Source organism: Choristoneura fumiferana, chromosome 24, assembly GCF_025370935.1.
Source record: "Choristoneura fumiferana chromosome 24, NRCan_CFum_1, whole genome shotgun sequence".
NCBI lineage: Eukaryota > Metazoa > Arthropoda > Insecta > Lepidoptera > Tortricidae > Choristoneura > Choristoneura fumiferana.
The window spans coordinates 4739596-4757325 of NC_133495.1; the positions used below are offsets into that span (position 1 = coordinate 4739596).

The window sequence follows — 17730 nt, forward strand, 5'->3', positions numbered from 1 at the left end:
AATTTTGCTCAGAAGTTTACGAACTCGACTGTACCTACTGATTTCATGCCTTCTGTGTGTACGTGTCCTCCATGTCTTGTCCGACAATACGTGTAAGTGTAGGAAGGTCTCCAGCGGGTCTTTATAATAAGGCGTTTGGCATGCAGGCGTTCTAAGCGATGCAGTGATATTTCATTATAAAATTTGTAAATGTCTTGTGATTTACCGGCTCCTTAAGTTCCTCGTGCAGCTGATCCATGAAGCATCGTAAGAACTCCTGCGTATCGTGTTGCTGGTACCCTCGAAACATCGGGTGCACCTGTTCATCAAAAGCAAAATTTGTTAAAAATAACCAACCAAGTTACTCGTGCACTGAAGGTTGTGCAGCAATTTAAAAACAAGCAAAAGTTTGTAACAGAATCGCATATTTTAGGATTTTTTCTTTACTAGCTTTACTTTTTGCAAAATCTCATAGTTCTATGTCAACAGAAAGTACCCTGGGCTGGGACCATCCATAAATTAAAATTGCGTCACCCCAATTCTGATAATTTTTACCCGAACACCACCCTGTCACATGTATTGTTATGAAAATCGCAATTATTATGTTCTAGCGTCACAAACCGCCTGACCCCTCTCACCCCTAAATGTGTGACGCAATTTATAGAAGACCCCTTATTAGGTTACATAAATATCAAGTCAAGTCAAGTCAAAATATCTTTATTCAATTTAGGCTATAACAAGCACTTACCTAATGTCAAAAAAAATCTACCACCGGTTCGGAAAAACCTCTGCCGAGAAGAATCCGCAAAAAACTCAACGAGGTATATTTTTTTAAACAGATAAACAGAAGATAAATTTTCAAAAGATTGTTTCTCTCTTGATTTTATGAACTTCGTGTCTTATTTTTATAAGGTACGGCTGCAAGAGACCATTTCAAATTTCAACTTGATGCTTCCATGCGCCATGCGTTCCTGAGAATAATTCTTAACAGACTTACAAACAACGATGAGAGCCTACAAGAGTTTCCTTTTCCTTTCGAGGCACGCAACCCTCCGACCATTTTGACTTCAACCGTTTCCTCTAGGTAAATGAGGTGAAATAGGATTACACTTACATTTCGTATGCCATAGATTATGCCGTTAGGAACGAGGTACCCCCTAGTTTTTCTGCTCCACATCTCTTTGATTAGTTTTTGATAGGCTCTGAAACAAAAGATAGCTTACTTTACTGCTAAACAGGTGTCTGCACTCGTCTAAATCATACACGACATAACAAAGTTTCAAATGTCGGCATGTGACCTCCAATGATATTCTTCCATACAAAATGTTATAAAAAAAGTTCAATCAAACTATCTATACACCGAATTTCATCTAAATCGGTTCAGCGGTTTAGACGTCAACAGGTAACAAACATACATACAAACTTTCGCATTTATAATATTAGTGGGATAAAAGGCGGTACGGAAATAGAATCCAAAATCTTATTTCCATCTCGCTCGTTTGAGACAAATGTGAGCAAGAGATTTAATTTTTAGTTTTACTTTCGTGCCGTCTACTACAGATTGATTCACAAAAGCTGGTAGGTATGGATTGAATGAGTGCATAAAAGTATCTGTGTGTTACCTATTTGAATACACTTCACACAAATGAAAATGGCATGCATCAGAAATTTTCCTACAAAAATCTAATCAGTAACACATTTATCTATAATTCGTGTCTTTGAACTAGATGTCTAAACACTTTTTTTCAAGTTACTTGATTTCAAATTTTAATTTCAAAAATCTACGTTCTTGAATGAAACACGTGTATAATCTGTATTAGCATAGACTAGCGCAGAGATGGTGGAAAATTTGACATTTTAAAAATTGATTATTGCTTGATTGAATAAGCGATTTTTATTTACTTATCTTAAAATAAAAAAAAGTTACTGCTTTGCTTTTGCTTTGGAATTAAATCAAGTATTGTAAATAATAAAATAGAGAAAAATACTTTGATCTATTCAATTAATAAACTAATCGATTTACTGAACAGATTAATATTTGGCAATAGGTTCTAGGTTTTCACATCACTAAATGTCTGTGGTCGGGTTAATGGCGTCTTTGTTTACACTTTTAATAAATTGGATTGAAATACAATATAAGTGACATTATTTTCGTTCATTTCATTCGTGCCAGCTTTTGTGAATCAACCTGTATACTTAGGTGATCCTACTAGTATTATAAATGCGAAAGTTTGTGAGTGAGTGTGTGAGTATGTTTGTTACTCCTTCACGCTGAAACGGCTGGACGGATTTGGATGAAATTTGGTAGTAGATAGCTGGAGATCTGGAATAAAACATAGGCTAATTTTTATTCCGATATTCCCACGGGATAGGGATAAAATATCGAAACAACCACTTAGAGCTTAGAGTCATGATATTTGACAATAATGATTGTTATAAATGTAACAGCAATGAAAACCACGATTAAATTTTCGGGAATTCCCACGGGAATTTTTAAAAAACTCAAAATTTCAATTCAGCTGCTGGATGTAATGATTTACATGTGCGAAGCCGCGGGTAAACAATAGTTCATAATAATGGTTAAGCGATAAGATTCATACAGGTAGTGCAGGTTGTGGTAAGGTTGCGAGTTGAGATCACACACACAAGAACATGTCATGTAATGACAGCGAGGCTTTGACATTCCCTCATTCATTTCATTCATTCTCCTTCTATGCAATCAGTTCTTCATGTAGGTGGATGTGTGTGTAATCATTCACTTCCAACTCTCGTGGCGCACTTAAGTATTTAACTAAATGTAAGCTGCCAGATCTGGTAAATCAAGGATTTTAAACATTTTACTTATATGTCATTCAAATACAAACTAGACTAGTGTATTTCAATACATAAATGTAAATGTTAAGATAGTTTAATGAGGGAAATTCAATATTTAAGACACCAATTGACGTTTTTTTGTTTACATTTAGTTAAATACCTATCGAAACCAAGTACAGTCACCAGCATTAATATCTGCCACAGCGGAGCGTGCAAAAATATCTGACACGTCCTTCCGGCCCTAGGAATAGAGTCGTATCAGATATTTATGCACGCTTGTTGTGTCAGATATTGGTGCTGGTGACTGTACCTATATTTGCATTAAACGTACCGACTCAGCCCCGGTTTCTTGTCGCCAGCTAACACGCTGACCGCGGGGGCGCATTCCAGAAAGTAAGACGTGAAGGGCGCTGTGTTGCTGAGGGCCTGCAGGGCTGCGTTCATGTAGCACGTGTTGCCCATGTTTTGAAGGCCTACCAGACCTGGGGAAGATTTTTGGGTAAAAGGTTAAGTTAGACCAAAGAGCAAATAACAAGGGGAATAGAAATGTCATGAAGTGTATTATCTAATATATAACATTTTCGTGTCACAGTGTTTGTAACAAAGCTCTTCCGACAAGGCTTGACCGACTTTTTTTTTTGTGTATATTCGGTAGGTCTGAGAATAGGACGTAAACTATTTTTCAAACTTCTACGCGGACAGAGTCGCGGGCAACAGCTAGTCATTCATAAATATAAACATTAAATTGCTCACCCGCTACCTTATGATAGCTATGTCTATGCAACAAATGTGTATTCATGCAGCTTCTTCACCTCCACACTGCATCTCAAACGAGCGAGAGAGAAATATTATTGTAGGTCTACTTTCGTGCCGTCTACTATACCACGCGCCATATAAATCTGCCTAAAAGTTCATTACTTAATACTCAGTTTTGACGCATTTTTGAGATACATTTTTTATGACGTCTTTACGTTACTCCCGGGTTGTGTTCGAATCGCTTAACGGTATAGTGCCTATTCAATTATTGGAATTAAGGCAGTTGTCTAACCGCCGGCGAGGAAACGATTGGCTATCGACTATTTTCTCGCTCAAGAAACGAACAAAAGATATAAGATCCTGTGTGAGTAAAAGAGACATATATATTAATAGTTGATCGCTGGCGGTTCACACTGCCGGCGAGAACTCGCTCTTACATCTTATGTCGCAGCGACAAGAGCTATAAAACTCGCTGAGCAATAAAACTAGCTCAGCGATACTCGCTCAGCGCTGTTAGCTTGGCGGCCGCCCGGCTCGAGCGAGTGGAGCGAGTAATCGCCCGTCGTGCTCGAACACTCGCTTTTCACTGCTCGCCCACTCGTTTCTAGTTACTCGCTCTGCTCGCTTCTCGCTCATCGTCGGCGGTGGGACAAGTGCCTATACCTTTATAGTTTTTGTGGTACTAGTCGTGGCAATGAACACAAAAAAGTTAGGCGGCGGAAGGTATATACCACATTACTTTCCCAAGAAAGTTCATAATGGTTCTGTCATTCGACGACCACAATGACTCCGTCAAGAGTCCATTATTTTAGGTTTCTGGCCCTATACTACGACGTGCAAAAATCGAACTTCGTATCTTGCTGTCCCACTGACGCTCATATTATTTATACGAGAGTGAGAGGGACGGTACGATACGAACTTCGATTTCCGTACTAGCCCCCAGTGTTACCTGTGGGCCGCTCATCGTCCTCAAAGTCCATGTCCTCAGGATCCAGGTCGTCATCAGCCACAAGGCCTACGGACCCGATGCGAGCGCTGCCGGGCGTACCCGTCATAGTGGAGGAGTCTGGACTTATCTGTAAAAAAGTATGTATTTTGAGCGACCTGTTCTGGTGCCGCATGGATGCAACTTTGAGAAATAGAGGAGAAAAAAAATTAAGTCGTCGAAAGAAATCAAAAGCGGTAAACTTTACAATTGTCGCCTTCCTATTCTCAAAACTCCACCGTGCGGAGCTGGGGCGCTTTGCTAGTTATATAAATATATATATTTTTATATCATCACCCTGAATCACTATTAAGCACGGCGTAACGTCACTGGCCTCCACTCTCGAACTTTAACACGCGTCACCTTAGTAATTTTTTGTTCGATTGACAAAACGTCGGCCTCTTTCGTTAACCTGCTAAGACCACTTTTGGGCGAAAATTACTTTTCATACTTGTCAAAAAGTGCACACCATTCTCTACCGTTTGGTAAAGGAATAACGGCTATATCAGCATAAAGTAAGTGTCAAATCTTATGCCCGAAAAACTGCTTTCTGGCCTCCACACAGAAAATCTGCTAAGTCCAGTTCGGGTCTTAGTTTCACACTGACAGTGCTGGGCTGGAAATGGGGCTGGTGCGAGTCGGCGGCTTGCGAGTGTGGCCACCCAGAACAGACGGCCCACCACATGGTACTGGAATGCCCGATCACTAAGTTCGATGTACACATAGATGACCTCAAGAAGCTGTCAGAGAAAGCCGTGGAATATTTTAAGAAATCTAGATTTAAGTTTTAATGTTTTGTTTTCATTTGTATTTCTTACACAGTTTTGCAGTGACACTTATTCCATACGATAAATAAAATAACTGACAGTTATTCGCGACGCCACGTGCCTGTTGCGTCATGCGATGTTTTATTGCAAATTCGGTTTATTTGAGAAAATTATCAACAGAGCAAATTTATTGTGTTATTTCTCACAGTTCTATATATAATTTAATGTGCGGAACATATATTTTAATCATTATTTGCTGATTGTTTAGTAAAAAGAGTCTTATCTTAGGTGTAAGTACACATCTCATAATCATTAGTGATTGATTAAAACTAAATACAATTTTTATTACTGGCTGAATTGGTTTTATCGTAAAATAATAATAAGCAAAATATTATATGGATATTTTCTCCAGCATACTCAATTAAAGTCTAATAACTGCTAAGTCCTATAAGTATTCAATTTAACCTTCAACACGATCGAAAACCTGCTAATAGTAATTTTTATTAATTTCCTGTGATTGGTATAAGATATGCTGTTAATTATATCTTTAAAATATCAAGTTTAGTCATAGCTACCAATGGGATTTTCAAAATTTTGATTAGTTAACGATTGAAGAGTCTTTGCAGTTTTTTTAATGTCCTGTAAACTCAGTCAAAATGGACTTAGAAGGTTAACGAATTAGACCGACGAAAAGATAAAAATACGTTGTTCAATATTTTCTGATGATAATCTGATAGAGAATAATATATTTTTTTACCCAGGAAACTAGCCAATTTCATGATCTGGCGGATATTACAATCGGGTGATGATATACAAGTTAAGCCGAGTTTAGACTTGCAAGAAAAATCGTGCAAGTTGCATTACATTGCGAGATTTGCGAGGCCGTGAAGCCAACGAGTTTGTACTGGCCAATCGAGCGCCGCAATGTACTCGTAATGCAACTTGCACGATTTTTCTTGCAAGTCTAAACTCGGCTATACATACCCTTCTATAAGCGATGGCTGCCCGGATGTGCACTTCTTTCTCGCAGGCGTAGCACCACACTCGCTCGGTCGACACGTTCATATGCACGCAGTGTGACGGATGGCTCTGTTACAAAAACAGTACAAATACAAAATTGACCATAAATCATTATCAGCATCCATGGGCGTACGCAGGGGGGGGGCAGGGGAGGCCAGCTGCCCCCCCTGGAAATTGTATGTTCTACAATATATTATGCCCCGTTTACCTATGAAGCAGGATCACTTGCGGGTGTTTGCCCTACACACTACATATAGCTTGTGTTTCATGTAGGTCTTTGTGTAGTGTGTATGACAAAACAAGCGCGGGCGATCTGACCTAAAAAATCTGACTTGCCCCCCTCTAGGCCAGTGGGTGGGTACGCCCCTGTCAGCATCCTATCAGCCGTAAGACGTTCACTGTTGGGCATAGGACTCTCCAAACCTAAAGTTGTTTCGGTTGGAAGCGCTTCTACGCTTCTACGCTGCGCTGCAATAAATATTTTGGTGGAAAAAATAAATAAAAAAAGGAGAGACCTTTTGAAGCAGTAGTTCCACTATAATGGGCTAAAAAAAAAGTTGAACATAGTTTGGACGACCGGATACACATATTACACATACTGTTTTTATTAACGATACGCTTGATCAACGAATCTAATATTTTTATTAAAACGGAATCTATTTTTTGGAGTAAAGATAAGAGTATTTTTTAAATCTTTTTTTTTAAGATGAGAACCAGTTCGCACCTCTAAAACAATAATGGCATAATTGTATTTTTTCAATGAAATAAAAGAATTTCTTTGCTCACCCGCGACCTTAATTATGATAGCTAAGCTTATGCAAAATATGCGCGTTCATGCAGTTCTTCCACCTCCACACTGTAAGAACACACACAAATCACACAAACCCATCTATCACCACCCCCACACTACACTGACGCGTTTCGAACTCAACCAGAGCTCATCTGCAGAGCAAGCAACACAACCGTACACCATGCTACCAGATGTTAGACTAACAATCTACAACAACCGTTTTAATTTGTCACCGCAACTCCCTAAAGTCTCTGATTTTTTTCCACAAATTACTAACTTAATCATAGAGAACGGTCAAAAATCGCTAAAAATAGTAGTTTTTCGAATTTATCTCGAAAAGGTGAAAATTTGCATTTAGGTATGTCAATGTTGTATTATAGGTGCGAGTTGTGAATCTATACTAATAATAACCTATAATGAAGAGGTTTTTTTTTATTCAACTGGATGGCAAACGAGCAAGTGGGTCTCCTGATGGTAAGAGATCACCACCGCCCATAGACACCTGCAACACGCGTTGCCAACCTAGAGGCCTAAGATGATGCCTCAAGTGCCAGTAATTTCACCGGCTGTCTTACTCTCCACGCCGAAACACAACAGTGCAAGCACTGTTGCTTCACGGCAGGATTAGCGAGCAAGATGGTGGTAGCAATCCGGGCGGACCTTGCACAAGGTCCTACCACCTTTACTGGGCCGATTTAAATAAAAACCACGAATAGAAAGCTACACTACGAGTATCTCAAATTAATACAGGCTACTTTTTATCCCGAGAAACTGCAAAGATCCCGCAGGAAGCAGCCGAAGTCGCGGGCGAAACTAGTTAAATAAGTATTCGAAAGTGACTACAATTTCAAATCGGTTTTCAATCGCGCTATTTGTCGAACATAACTATCAAGGAAAGATGAGTAATACGCAAGTATGCATAAGACAATTATATAAGTTGACAGGAAGTGTACAAAACAAACATGAACTATAATGGAATGCCAGTTCAAAGTTTAAATGCTTTTATCTATGCAATGTGGTATTTGCTTATGACGTGGTATGGTACCTACGTGAATATTTTTAGAACATTGCAGTCGTACGAAATACCAACTTACGTAGGTACGTGGAAGAATAAAAAAACAGGCTAGTTCCCTAACTCGTCACTTACACAAAGTCAATAGGTAAATACCTAGTTTGGGGGGTGTAAGTAACTTCGCTCGCGTGAACCGCTAAGCCCAACACACACAGACGACGGGCGCGGGTCGTGCGCGGGCCAGCGACAGGCGTATTTACATGGCGGCAGCGGCGTCTTTAGCCCATGTAGCGCCCGTGTGCAATTATTATTTTAGCACCATCTAGGAAGCGCGCGGTCAAAAAGGAATAGGTACAAAGTGCCGCGTCCGGCGCCCCTTACACCGCTGCGCCCGTGTGCAACGCACACCCTGCACTATAGGTAAGGACGCCTCTGCATGGCGGTGCGGGTCGCACGACCCGACCCGCGCCCGCCGTCGGTGTGATGGCGTCTGTACTTAAACCGCCACGTAAATACGCCAGTCGCGGGCCCGCGCTCGACCCGCACCCGTCGTTTGTGTGTGATGGGCTTTAGGTTTCGGAAATTTAACCCTATATAAAATTATCAAAGTAGTGATTAGATTTTCTACCCTCATCCTAAAGTTCTTAAACCGTTTGACAGAAAGATACATTCATTGTGTCATTTACAATGAATGTGTCTTTCTGTCTGCTTCAGTTTATGCCTCTCTGTCTCTATGTTTGTGGCATGAACCCTTCGGGTCATTTATCCATACACAGATCGTAAAAGCTCAGGTCACAAATAGGCTAGTAATGACCAATTGAATCATTCAACAGGGCAATGACCTTGATACAAATACTGAATCATACAAATAAATGCATAAACACAATAATGTAATGTGTGTGTGTGTGTGTGTGTTTTGCGCCAAAACATTGCACTTGAGGTTCAAGTATTTTTAGAGATATTACGCATTTACTTGAATGCTACTAATGAGTCATTATTTTGTTGACGAGTGGGAATAAGGATTTCTTTGTGCTCTGTGTACAGGAAATTTAAGGTAAATACTGATAAACTGAGGCACTATTTTCGACGCCCGAGCACCCGCCATCGCATTCACCATCTCGTTCTTTCCATATCCTATACTGTGTGAGAGAAAGAAGTGGTGTAAACGATTGTGATTCCGAATGCCTTAGACAATAAGGCCACTAGATTACATTGTTATGTCAGTATAAATGTTATACTATAAATAATATCATAATGCCAACATATTGAACTATAACACCAGCATTTGCACGCAGCTTCACTCTCGTCAATCATTACATCTTGCATTTTAATTTAAATTTCAGGATTTGGCAAATAATCTCATGGGAATTCTCTAATTTTTTTTTCCGGATTATGTATTTGCCAACCACATCATGCTCAGTTTTAAAATATGCCGTATACCCATCTTTTCCCATGGGGTATGTAAAAGGAGACTAAGGGGCTGTTTCACCACCCATTGATTAATTTTATTTGACAGATAAATGTGATGCTGTCTCCGTCATTTCAAAGAAAATAAACAAAGATGGCAACACATATATCCAGGGGCTAAAGGAATGTTTATGGTCTATATTGCTGACTATGGATTTTAGCACTGCGGTATGGAAGGCAAGAAGAAACCATCACACTAAGTCTCTCTCTCGAGCAGAGGTTCCCAAACTTTTTTCTCATAGACCACTTTCAAAGATGTAAAACTTTTGCTTTGACTGTTTTCAGTAGATCCTCTGCAGCTACATTTCTACTATATTCCCAAAGTATCTTTTTTTTTCACGCCAACATGGACAGCCGTCTCGGCTCCTTTGGACCCTTGGGGATCCAACTGAACCACTTTGGGAACCTCTGGTTTATAGTGTAGCAACTTTTCTAAGATGAAAAAGAATACCTTTTGGTGTAAAGTGCTATGGTCATTCCGGACTTCTGAGCAGCCTACATGGTGGCAGTCGGCCTGTAGGCAGATCCAGAGATTAGGACCTGGACAACCGCAGTCGAAGCATGTCAGGCTCTGAAAAAATATAATTCCAATATTTAATTTCTGCTGTTAATATGCTAAACAATAGAGCAAGTGAAGACTGACTTGCAAAAAAAGAATGTAAAGGGTTTCCTGTCACCATACAAAAAACATAAGTTGCTACACAGAATATCACTTCGCAACTGAATGAAACATAAATTTAACTCCCAAACATACATGCTGACCTAAGTAGCTAGGTAACATAAGAATGCTCTTTGTTTCTTTGGCAGCTCTGACTCCGGTCACAGTTTCTGAATGGGATTTCTAAGAATTTGTTACTAATTAGTAAGGATGGGCCGAGGTATTCCGCATATTTGGCAGGTTTACCAAATATTCTGCCATGTATGAGTTGGTGTTAAATGTGTTATTTTTATGAGGTACAGCGAGGCTTTATGATATGTTAAAAGAAGCTCATTAAAATATACTTTTGAAATAAGAAATTCCCAAAATAAATGCATGTGTTGAAGTTTTACTCTTTACTAGATGATGCAATAACAACATCGAGTACAGCGGGGGTAGCGGGCGAGAGGGTTAGGCTGCCATCCGCGCGCTTTGCGTAAAGAAGTTCAGACTTGTATTGTTTACGTAAAGGAATCAATTATGCCGAATATTCGGTTTGGTAAAAGTTTTACCGAACATTCGGCCGAATATTCGTATTCGGTGAAACCCATGTTTGGCCCATCTCTACTAATTAGTCTCTGAGAACAGTTGCTATACCAGAGGCCTTATTTTTTAACACACTTGGAATTGTTTCCACCACTTCTTTGTGTTACACAGGTATAAGTTGACGATAGAAAGAGACAGTTAATGTACATTAGTTTGTTAGACAATACAGCCTCTGAGCTCGATGTTACATCCACAGGTGCTATGGCCTCCCTTATCTGGTGCAATTGACAATTAAATAATATGGGTATTCATTATATTAATCCTGACACTTATTATATTTACATGCCACAAAATTTCATGCACCTCTTATGTTTGAACTAATACCTTATTAATTTACATTACAAAGCTAAGAAATTATATGACATTTACAATTGGAAGTAGGTAAGTAAAAATGTTCCAAAGCATTGTACAGGAATTATGTATGTTTTGAAAACAACAATTATTGTAGGTATAAAAATACTTTAATTTTAAATAAACTATAATCCTGCTCAATTCAGGCTTGGTTTGAAATATAATGAAAATAAAAAGAGTTTTAAACTTATATGTTTAACATTGGGTGTTAAGAGGTAATAAGATTATTAACAGTAAAAATACTTTATTTAAAAAAAAACAAGAAACAAAAACCTAGTCTTAAGCTCCGCAAGTCTTTTGTTGTGTTACAAGGAAGTGCAAAAGTAAACAAACATAAATGGTCTAGCTACAAGGCAATCATGGGTTGTGTGTAACACATAGATCAGGATAAGGCGGTTGTTAACCAGCCCTCAGTGGGACACACGCCACTCCAGTGCCGCTACCGTAACGTTACACAATGATAAACGAAGAAAGAAATGCCATAATTGCCTATTAAGTAAACTCGTACTTATCTTAGAGGTTAAGTCGAACATAACAAAAAATACTCACGTCCTTCGATTGCCACAAATCCTTCCCGAGAAACTCGGCAAGCTTATTTAGATGTTCACACGTCACGCCTTTATCCATTTTAATTTCTCAACTTCAACAAAAACACGTAAATTTGAAGTTTATTGGTACACTGAAGGATTGTAAATAAAGGACATGTTTTAAGCGAAGGGAGTTTTTAGCACTACTTTTTTAGGTACAGGACTTGGAATTAAAGAATGTTGAGAGTTATAAGGATACATTTCGGAATATACGACAATAATTGAATTAGATTACAGAAATTTTCTATAACACGAACCCTTTTCGTGACGAGCGAAAAGACAGTCGGTGTTGCTTTACTAAAGAAAAACCAGGAAAATATTTAATCAGCTGTTTGTGAGTTGTAATATTTTACTTAATATTTAATACAAGAAAACAGCAAAAAATATTTTTCTAGCTTGATTTAGAGATGATTATCTATAATTCTACCCATAATGAAATTTAAATTAGTTTTTGTTGATTCTCTTCTCTTTGTTTTTTCCTGAACGAAATTCTTTGACAAGCGTTTGACGTTACGTTCTGAAAGTGAGTACAGCTGTGTATTTTTTTTTTACTGTCTTGCAGGTCTTGCACATTTACGGCCTATTGAATTTACTAAAAAACCAAATTTGATTAATTAAAGTGCTCTGAATATTCTTTGTCGCTAATTTTTTTTTACCTTTTGTTTTACAACTAATCCTAACTGGCAATATTAAAAGGAATTGGAGTTTTTTTTATAAATATTAAATACTTATTATCTTTTGATTTCGAACGTGCTTCAATCAATCAGTCTTATCAATCCGCAGTGCTACTACGAAACTCGAAACTCGAAGTTCGTATCGTACTGTCCCTCTCGCTCTCGTATTAAATAGTATGTGTCAGAAGGACCGCACGACACGAACTTCGAGTTTCGAGTTTCGTAGTAGCCCTGCTGATTTGGTTCGCTCGTTCGCTGTTTTGATGAATTTGATGAATTTTCGTATCGTAGTATAAATAAAGATGACTTCAGCATCATCCAGCAGCGCTCGGTCCTTGTTCGCTGAATCAAAGCAACGTCTAGCGGAGCGGGTTCAAGTGAATATGAACAACATTTCGTCGTTAGCTCGACAAATACAGCGAGGATCGAGGTCCAATGAGGTACAACGTTGAGCTTTCTGTTTGGTTTTCTATCTTGTTCCAAAATATAAGGGCATACCAAAATTAAAATATAATTGTTCAACATGGTAGATGGAGTGACAAACTGCACAGGGCGGGTAGCAGTGACTGGACGCTAAAAACCAATGTCTGCTTTATGGCTTGCCTTGGGCATTGGGCAAGGCTTACATTTAGCAGTGGACTGCAATATGCCAATGAAGATGATGTTTGTCTTGCCTGCCTGCCTTTAACATTTCAAATACTTAGGTTGGAAAGCTAATTTTACTTTCTCACAAACCTAACAGAGGGCTTTTGTTTAGCAGTGGATGTCTTTCGGCTGATGATGATTTTGAAGTGTTGCCACTGCTTTTACCATTTTCAAACATTATTTTGAAATCAAAACTTCAAAAAAAAACTTCATCAGCATCCCATCCTATATATTGTCCCACAGCTGCATACAGGCCTCCTCTCAGAACAAGAGGGCTTGGGCCATAGTTCCTTCGCAGGCCCAGTGCAGATTAGAAACTTCATACATAAATATTTAAAAAATCCCGTTTTGTGTTACAGCTCCTGGGTAAGGCTGCCAGGGAGTTTGTAGCGACAGAAAACCTCATGGAAGGAGCAGAAGAGAACCTGAAGAAGATGCACCTCATCAGCGTCCACATGGGCTATCAGTTCGAGCACATCCACAAGTCAGCTCAGGTCCTGGCAGAGATCAGCGAACAAGTCACCTCCATGCAGAGATGACCTACAAGCATCGATTAGATGCTACAATGATCTATCTGTTGAAAAAGGCTTTATTAATATGATACTGCAGGCACTGCTGCCTGTGAAATAACAAGCTATTTATATTGCACACACTGTCATGCCAATAAAAGAATTGCATATATGCTATGGCATGCATTGAGTAGACACCAGGGCAAGCAGGGCTAGTACAGCACTGCTGTGGCGTTAAAAATACCAACTGTCAACACTGAAATCGATCCGATGCACACCAATATATGATCACTGAAACCTTATATGTAGAAATTAAATTACATACCAGGGTGGAACCTTTTCATAATCAATTTCACCATGATTTCTATAGCAGAAGTATGGAATGTCAATATGACATTAGTAGCACAAAGGTTCCACCCTGGGACATGATTTAATTTCCTTGACTGTACATGGCCTGTGGTGTGCATTGGTAGCATGTTAGGCAGCACCTTGTGCTTCCTACCCTAGCATAGGGGGTGGTTGGTATGCTGCTACGGCGCGGCGCAAACTACCAGCTGCCTTGCCTTGATACTTAGTATTAAAAGCTTACTGTTCAATTCAAGAGTATTTAAATGACACTCATAATTTAGATTAGAATATAGATAGTTACTGTTATAAATGCAAGTGATACATGCACAGATATAGATTACACTAGATAACGCAAACACCTCAATCTGTATGAAAACCAACCCTGTCACTTTTTTATATCTACTGTGACGTCTCAAGAGCGAATTAGCGATGTAAATTCCTCGATGTCCGCGCAAAATCTATTGAAATGCGCCGCCCGCCCGCGCCGTGGGGCTCGAGTCAGTCACTAGTCAGTCATGATTAGTCAGTTAGAGGTCAGTCTTTGTATGGGGCCAACCCCGACGTTTGGTCGAGGTTCGGACACGCGAAGTAGATGCATTTGCCTAATCTAGTGTAATCTATATCTGTGGATACATGATACACACAACTTTCAAATGTTTTGCATGTCTTTCTGAGATAACATGTTGCACTATAAATTGTATGTAAACCATCTTCTTTGTACTATGTTTGAGCATATAAATGACTGTACTGATCACTGCCTACTCTGGAATTAACCCAATGCACACCTATGCCCATGGGCTACTTTAGCATTTTTGTATTAGTTTACTTTAGCATATTTCTGTTTCTGTTCCTAAACTGTTGTCTAGACGAGATAGCTTAAAAGCTATAAGACTGCCTATTGTATATACCATGCTTTTTGTCTTTATCTTTGTTTACTCACTGTACTGATTTGTGGTGTAAAGTATATTTGAGTTTTTTTTTTATTCATCTGGATGGCAAACGAGCAAGTGGGTCTCCTAATGGTAAGAGATCACCACCGCCCATAAACATCTGCAACACTAGGGGTATTGCAGATGCGTTGCCAACCTAGAGGCCTAAGACGGGATACCTCATGTGCCAGTAATTTCACCGGCTGTCTTACTCTCCACGCCGAAACACAACAATGCAAGCACTGCTGTTTCACGGCAGGATTAGCGAGCAAGATGGTGGTAGGAATCCGGGCGGACCTTGCACTAGGTCCTACCACCTGCAAAAGTTGCTTAACCTTGAACTCCGATAAGTCCAATACTAAGAATTTTACGATTTTGGTATCAAAAGAAAAGGCAAATAAGGTAGATACTCTCCTAAGAGTGTAGAGTGGACTCAAGGGCGTCGCTCCGCTTCGCTCCCGCCTTTCGCCCGCATTCGATCTTAGGTTTTTTTTTTATAGCAACCCAGATAATATTGCTTCGCAAATGATTTTTGCTGTTGCATTGTAGCCATGTGTTTATACTTTTCGATCATTATCCTCGATGTTTATATAAAAATGATATGTTCGTCCTTTGCCTTTTGGACCTCAAAGCAGAAAATAGAAGCCCCGCCTTAGCCTTATAAAAATAGAGGTGATAATATTAAATTAGAGTCTGTTAAAATTGTTTAATAGATACAATAGAGACACTTATTAGAAGCTTAACATTTGTAGACATATTACAAATTTAGTTTGCTATAATAATCGTTACGCTGATTCATTAAAACGTAGCTTGGATTACACAATATACGGTCGCTTGAAAAGTATTTATTAGGCGCTTAAAATTAGTCGCTGATTTATTAATTTAGTAGACCAATAATTAAATTTGAAGGCAAAAACTACTGTTTAAAGAAGCTGCGTTAATTTCAACCCCATGATAAATCTATCCCATAGATATCTAATTGGAATCCATATATTTTGCCAAATTCCCTATACGTTGCACTGTCGTTGATTTTATCCTAAACTAGACTTACTCTACTTACCCAACTTACTTTGAGTTAGCCAGAGACTTTCACTAGTCTAGATCGGACAAAGCTAACGACCACTTCCTGGTCGGAGTAGTCACGCCGATTTGTGTACATTGAATGAGGAGACGGTAGTTTATTTACTCATACAGACCTAGCTTTAAATAGTTTTATGAATCAGGCGTTACTTTGCGTAGTTTGCTTCGGGTGAGCAAAGCAATTGTATCAGGGGGCTAGTACCAAAATTCGAAAATCGAAGTTCAAATCGTACCTCTACCGTCCTTCTCACTCCCGCATTAACTTCATAGTAAGTACGTATAGGTAGGGCCTGTTCACTAACTAGCTTCGCTGGGTACTGCTACTGAGTCGGCACTGGGCCCGGCCCGGGTGGGAACCTCAGCCCAAGCCATCTCATTCTGAGAGGAGGCATGTCCCCAGCAGTGGGATGTAAATAGGCTGACCGCTGAACTGCTAATATTTTTAGGGTATCTTTCCACTTGTAAACTGCGATGTTTTTCTCGTTTAAAACCACAGTGTGGGGTTGAAGGAATCGTTAGACACATCTGTCAACACATTGTAGCTTCTAGACCATTATTCAATTTGTTTGCGAAATACTCGTATTAACGTTGAAAGTGCTAGTTTTTGTTACACATATATGTCCCCCCCTCCCCTTGCATTAGCTTGGAAAATCTGGAAAATCATTGGCCGGAGGTTTTCCGTTAATTTTGGCATGGTTTGGGGAAGGGGAGCGGTGGTTAAATGGTCTGTTGGTAAAATGAAGACTGTAAAATTACTAAGCATGACATACGAAAACAAAACGCAACAAAATACATTTTTAAAGTGCTATCTTATGAAGATCCTACGTAATAGGTATATATCGAGCTACTAGGTTGGCCCTATGTTCGGCTTTATTGAAGATTTTTTTACCCGACTGCGAAGGAGAAATAACCAATAGGATATTTTACAGCGTAGATATGATTAATTAGAAAATGTGTCCGGCTACATCGTGCTTTCTAGCAAACGCTATAATTGAATTGCAAGGTTGTTCAACAAAATGACTTTTTCTACTTAATAATTATATATTATTACCTACTACAATTGAAATGAAACTTCGATTTCTGGAATTTCAAAACCTTGTACCAGTTCGTGAACAAAGCATACATTTTTTTTTATAAAATCGTCTGTTGTGGATCACTAGAAGAAAAAATACGTCTAACTTCAGACTGTGTAATTGTAACTGAGTGTTAAAATTGAAAGTATAAACGCTTGGAGCTTGAATTGAATCTTTATCAATAGGTATCTACCTAAGTAGTCATGTGCTCCGTTTGACCTTTCAGTAGGTTTCACTTTTGTTACGTCATTGTTGACATAATCGTCTCTTCATGATTTTAATAGCTCCTACGGACTCGAGACGAGAAAGGGGGCTACTGTGAAATACGAAAATCGAAGCTCGTATCGTACCGCCCTCTCTCTCTCTCGTATACAATAATATTAGCGTCAGCGAGACGGCAAGATACGAAGATCGAATTTTTCACTTCGTAGTAATAGGGCAAGTAGGTAGTGGCCATTCGATTTCAGTTTCGGATTTGGGGAGTTTCAGCGTTATTCGTTTTCTGCCAAACACGCTCACGGGACGAGCGAGGCAGCGGAGCGATGAGCGAGATAACAATCGACCAATAGAATTGCATAAAATCAAGTTTTCCTTGTAAATTTGATATAATTCGGCACAAAATTTGGCCCAGTCTACATCAGTGGCGTGGCGTCAGATATTTCCATGGTAAGCAAAGATCGCTTACATCTTTCATACCTAAA

The 17730-nt window shown here is 39.2% G+C and overlaps 2 protein-coding genes across 5 annotated transcripts in view; one reads left to right on the forward strand and one right to left on the reverse strand.

The window, feature by feature from the left end:
* The window catches only part of Usp20-33 (Ubiquitin specific protease 20/33), a 28773-nt gene extending 16719 nt beyond the window's left edge, over positions 1–12054 (reverse strand). The window contains exons 1-7 of one of the 4 annotated variants that reach the window (XM_074106884.1): positions 11734–12054; positions 10042–10161; positions 6286–6390; positions 4499–4625; positions 3125–3275; positions 1094–1181; positions 206–298 (exon numbers count right to left, since the gene is read on the reverse strand). In XM_074106884.1, the coding sequence (XP_073962985.1) occupies positions 206–298; positions 1094–1181; positions 3125–3275; positions 4499–4625; positions 6286–6390; positions 10042–10161; positions 11734–11811 (762 nt within the window). In that variant the 5' untranslated portion in view covers positions 11812–12054. Of the gene's footprint in view, positions 1–205; positions 299–1093; positions 1182–3124; positions 3276–4498; positions 4626–6285; positions 6391–6529; positions 6555–7107; positions 7312–7859; positions 7882–10041; positions 10162–11733 lie in introns of those variants that run through there. The other 3 variants (XM_074106887.1, XM_074106885.1, XM_074106886.1) reach the window with 3 other exon arrangements.
* A 600-nt stretch (positions 12055–12654) lies between these two features.
* On the forward strand, positions 12655–14868 carry BORCS7 (BLOC-1 related complex subunit 7). The gene is made up of 2 exons (XM_074106278.1): positions 12655–12885; positions 13450–14868. Exons 1-2 carry the CDS (start codon positions 12748–12750, stop codon positions 13627–13629), a joined length of 318 nt encoding a protein of 105 aa, XP_073962379.1. The 5' UTR covers positions 12655–12747; the 3' UTR covers positions 13630–14868.
* The last annotated feature ends 2862 nt before the right edge of the window (positions 14869–17730 follow it).

Excerpts from the sequence above, each read along its gene's own strand:
- BORCS7 (XM_074106278.1), top strand. The coding sequence starts at position 12,748 with ATGACTTCAGCATCATCCAGCAGCGCTCGGTCCTTGTTCGCTGAATCA. Across the intron at positions 12,886-13,449 it reads GAGGATCGAGGTCCAATGAG|CTCCTGGGTAAGGCTGCCAG; the intron begins GTACAACGTTGA and ends TTTGTGTTACAG.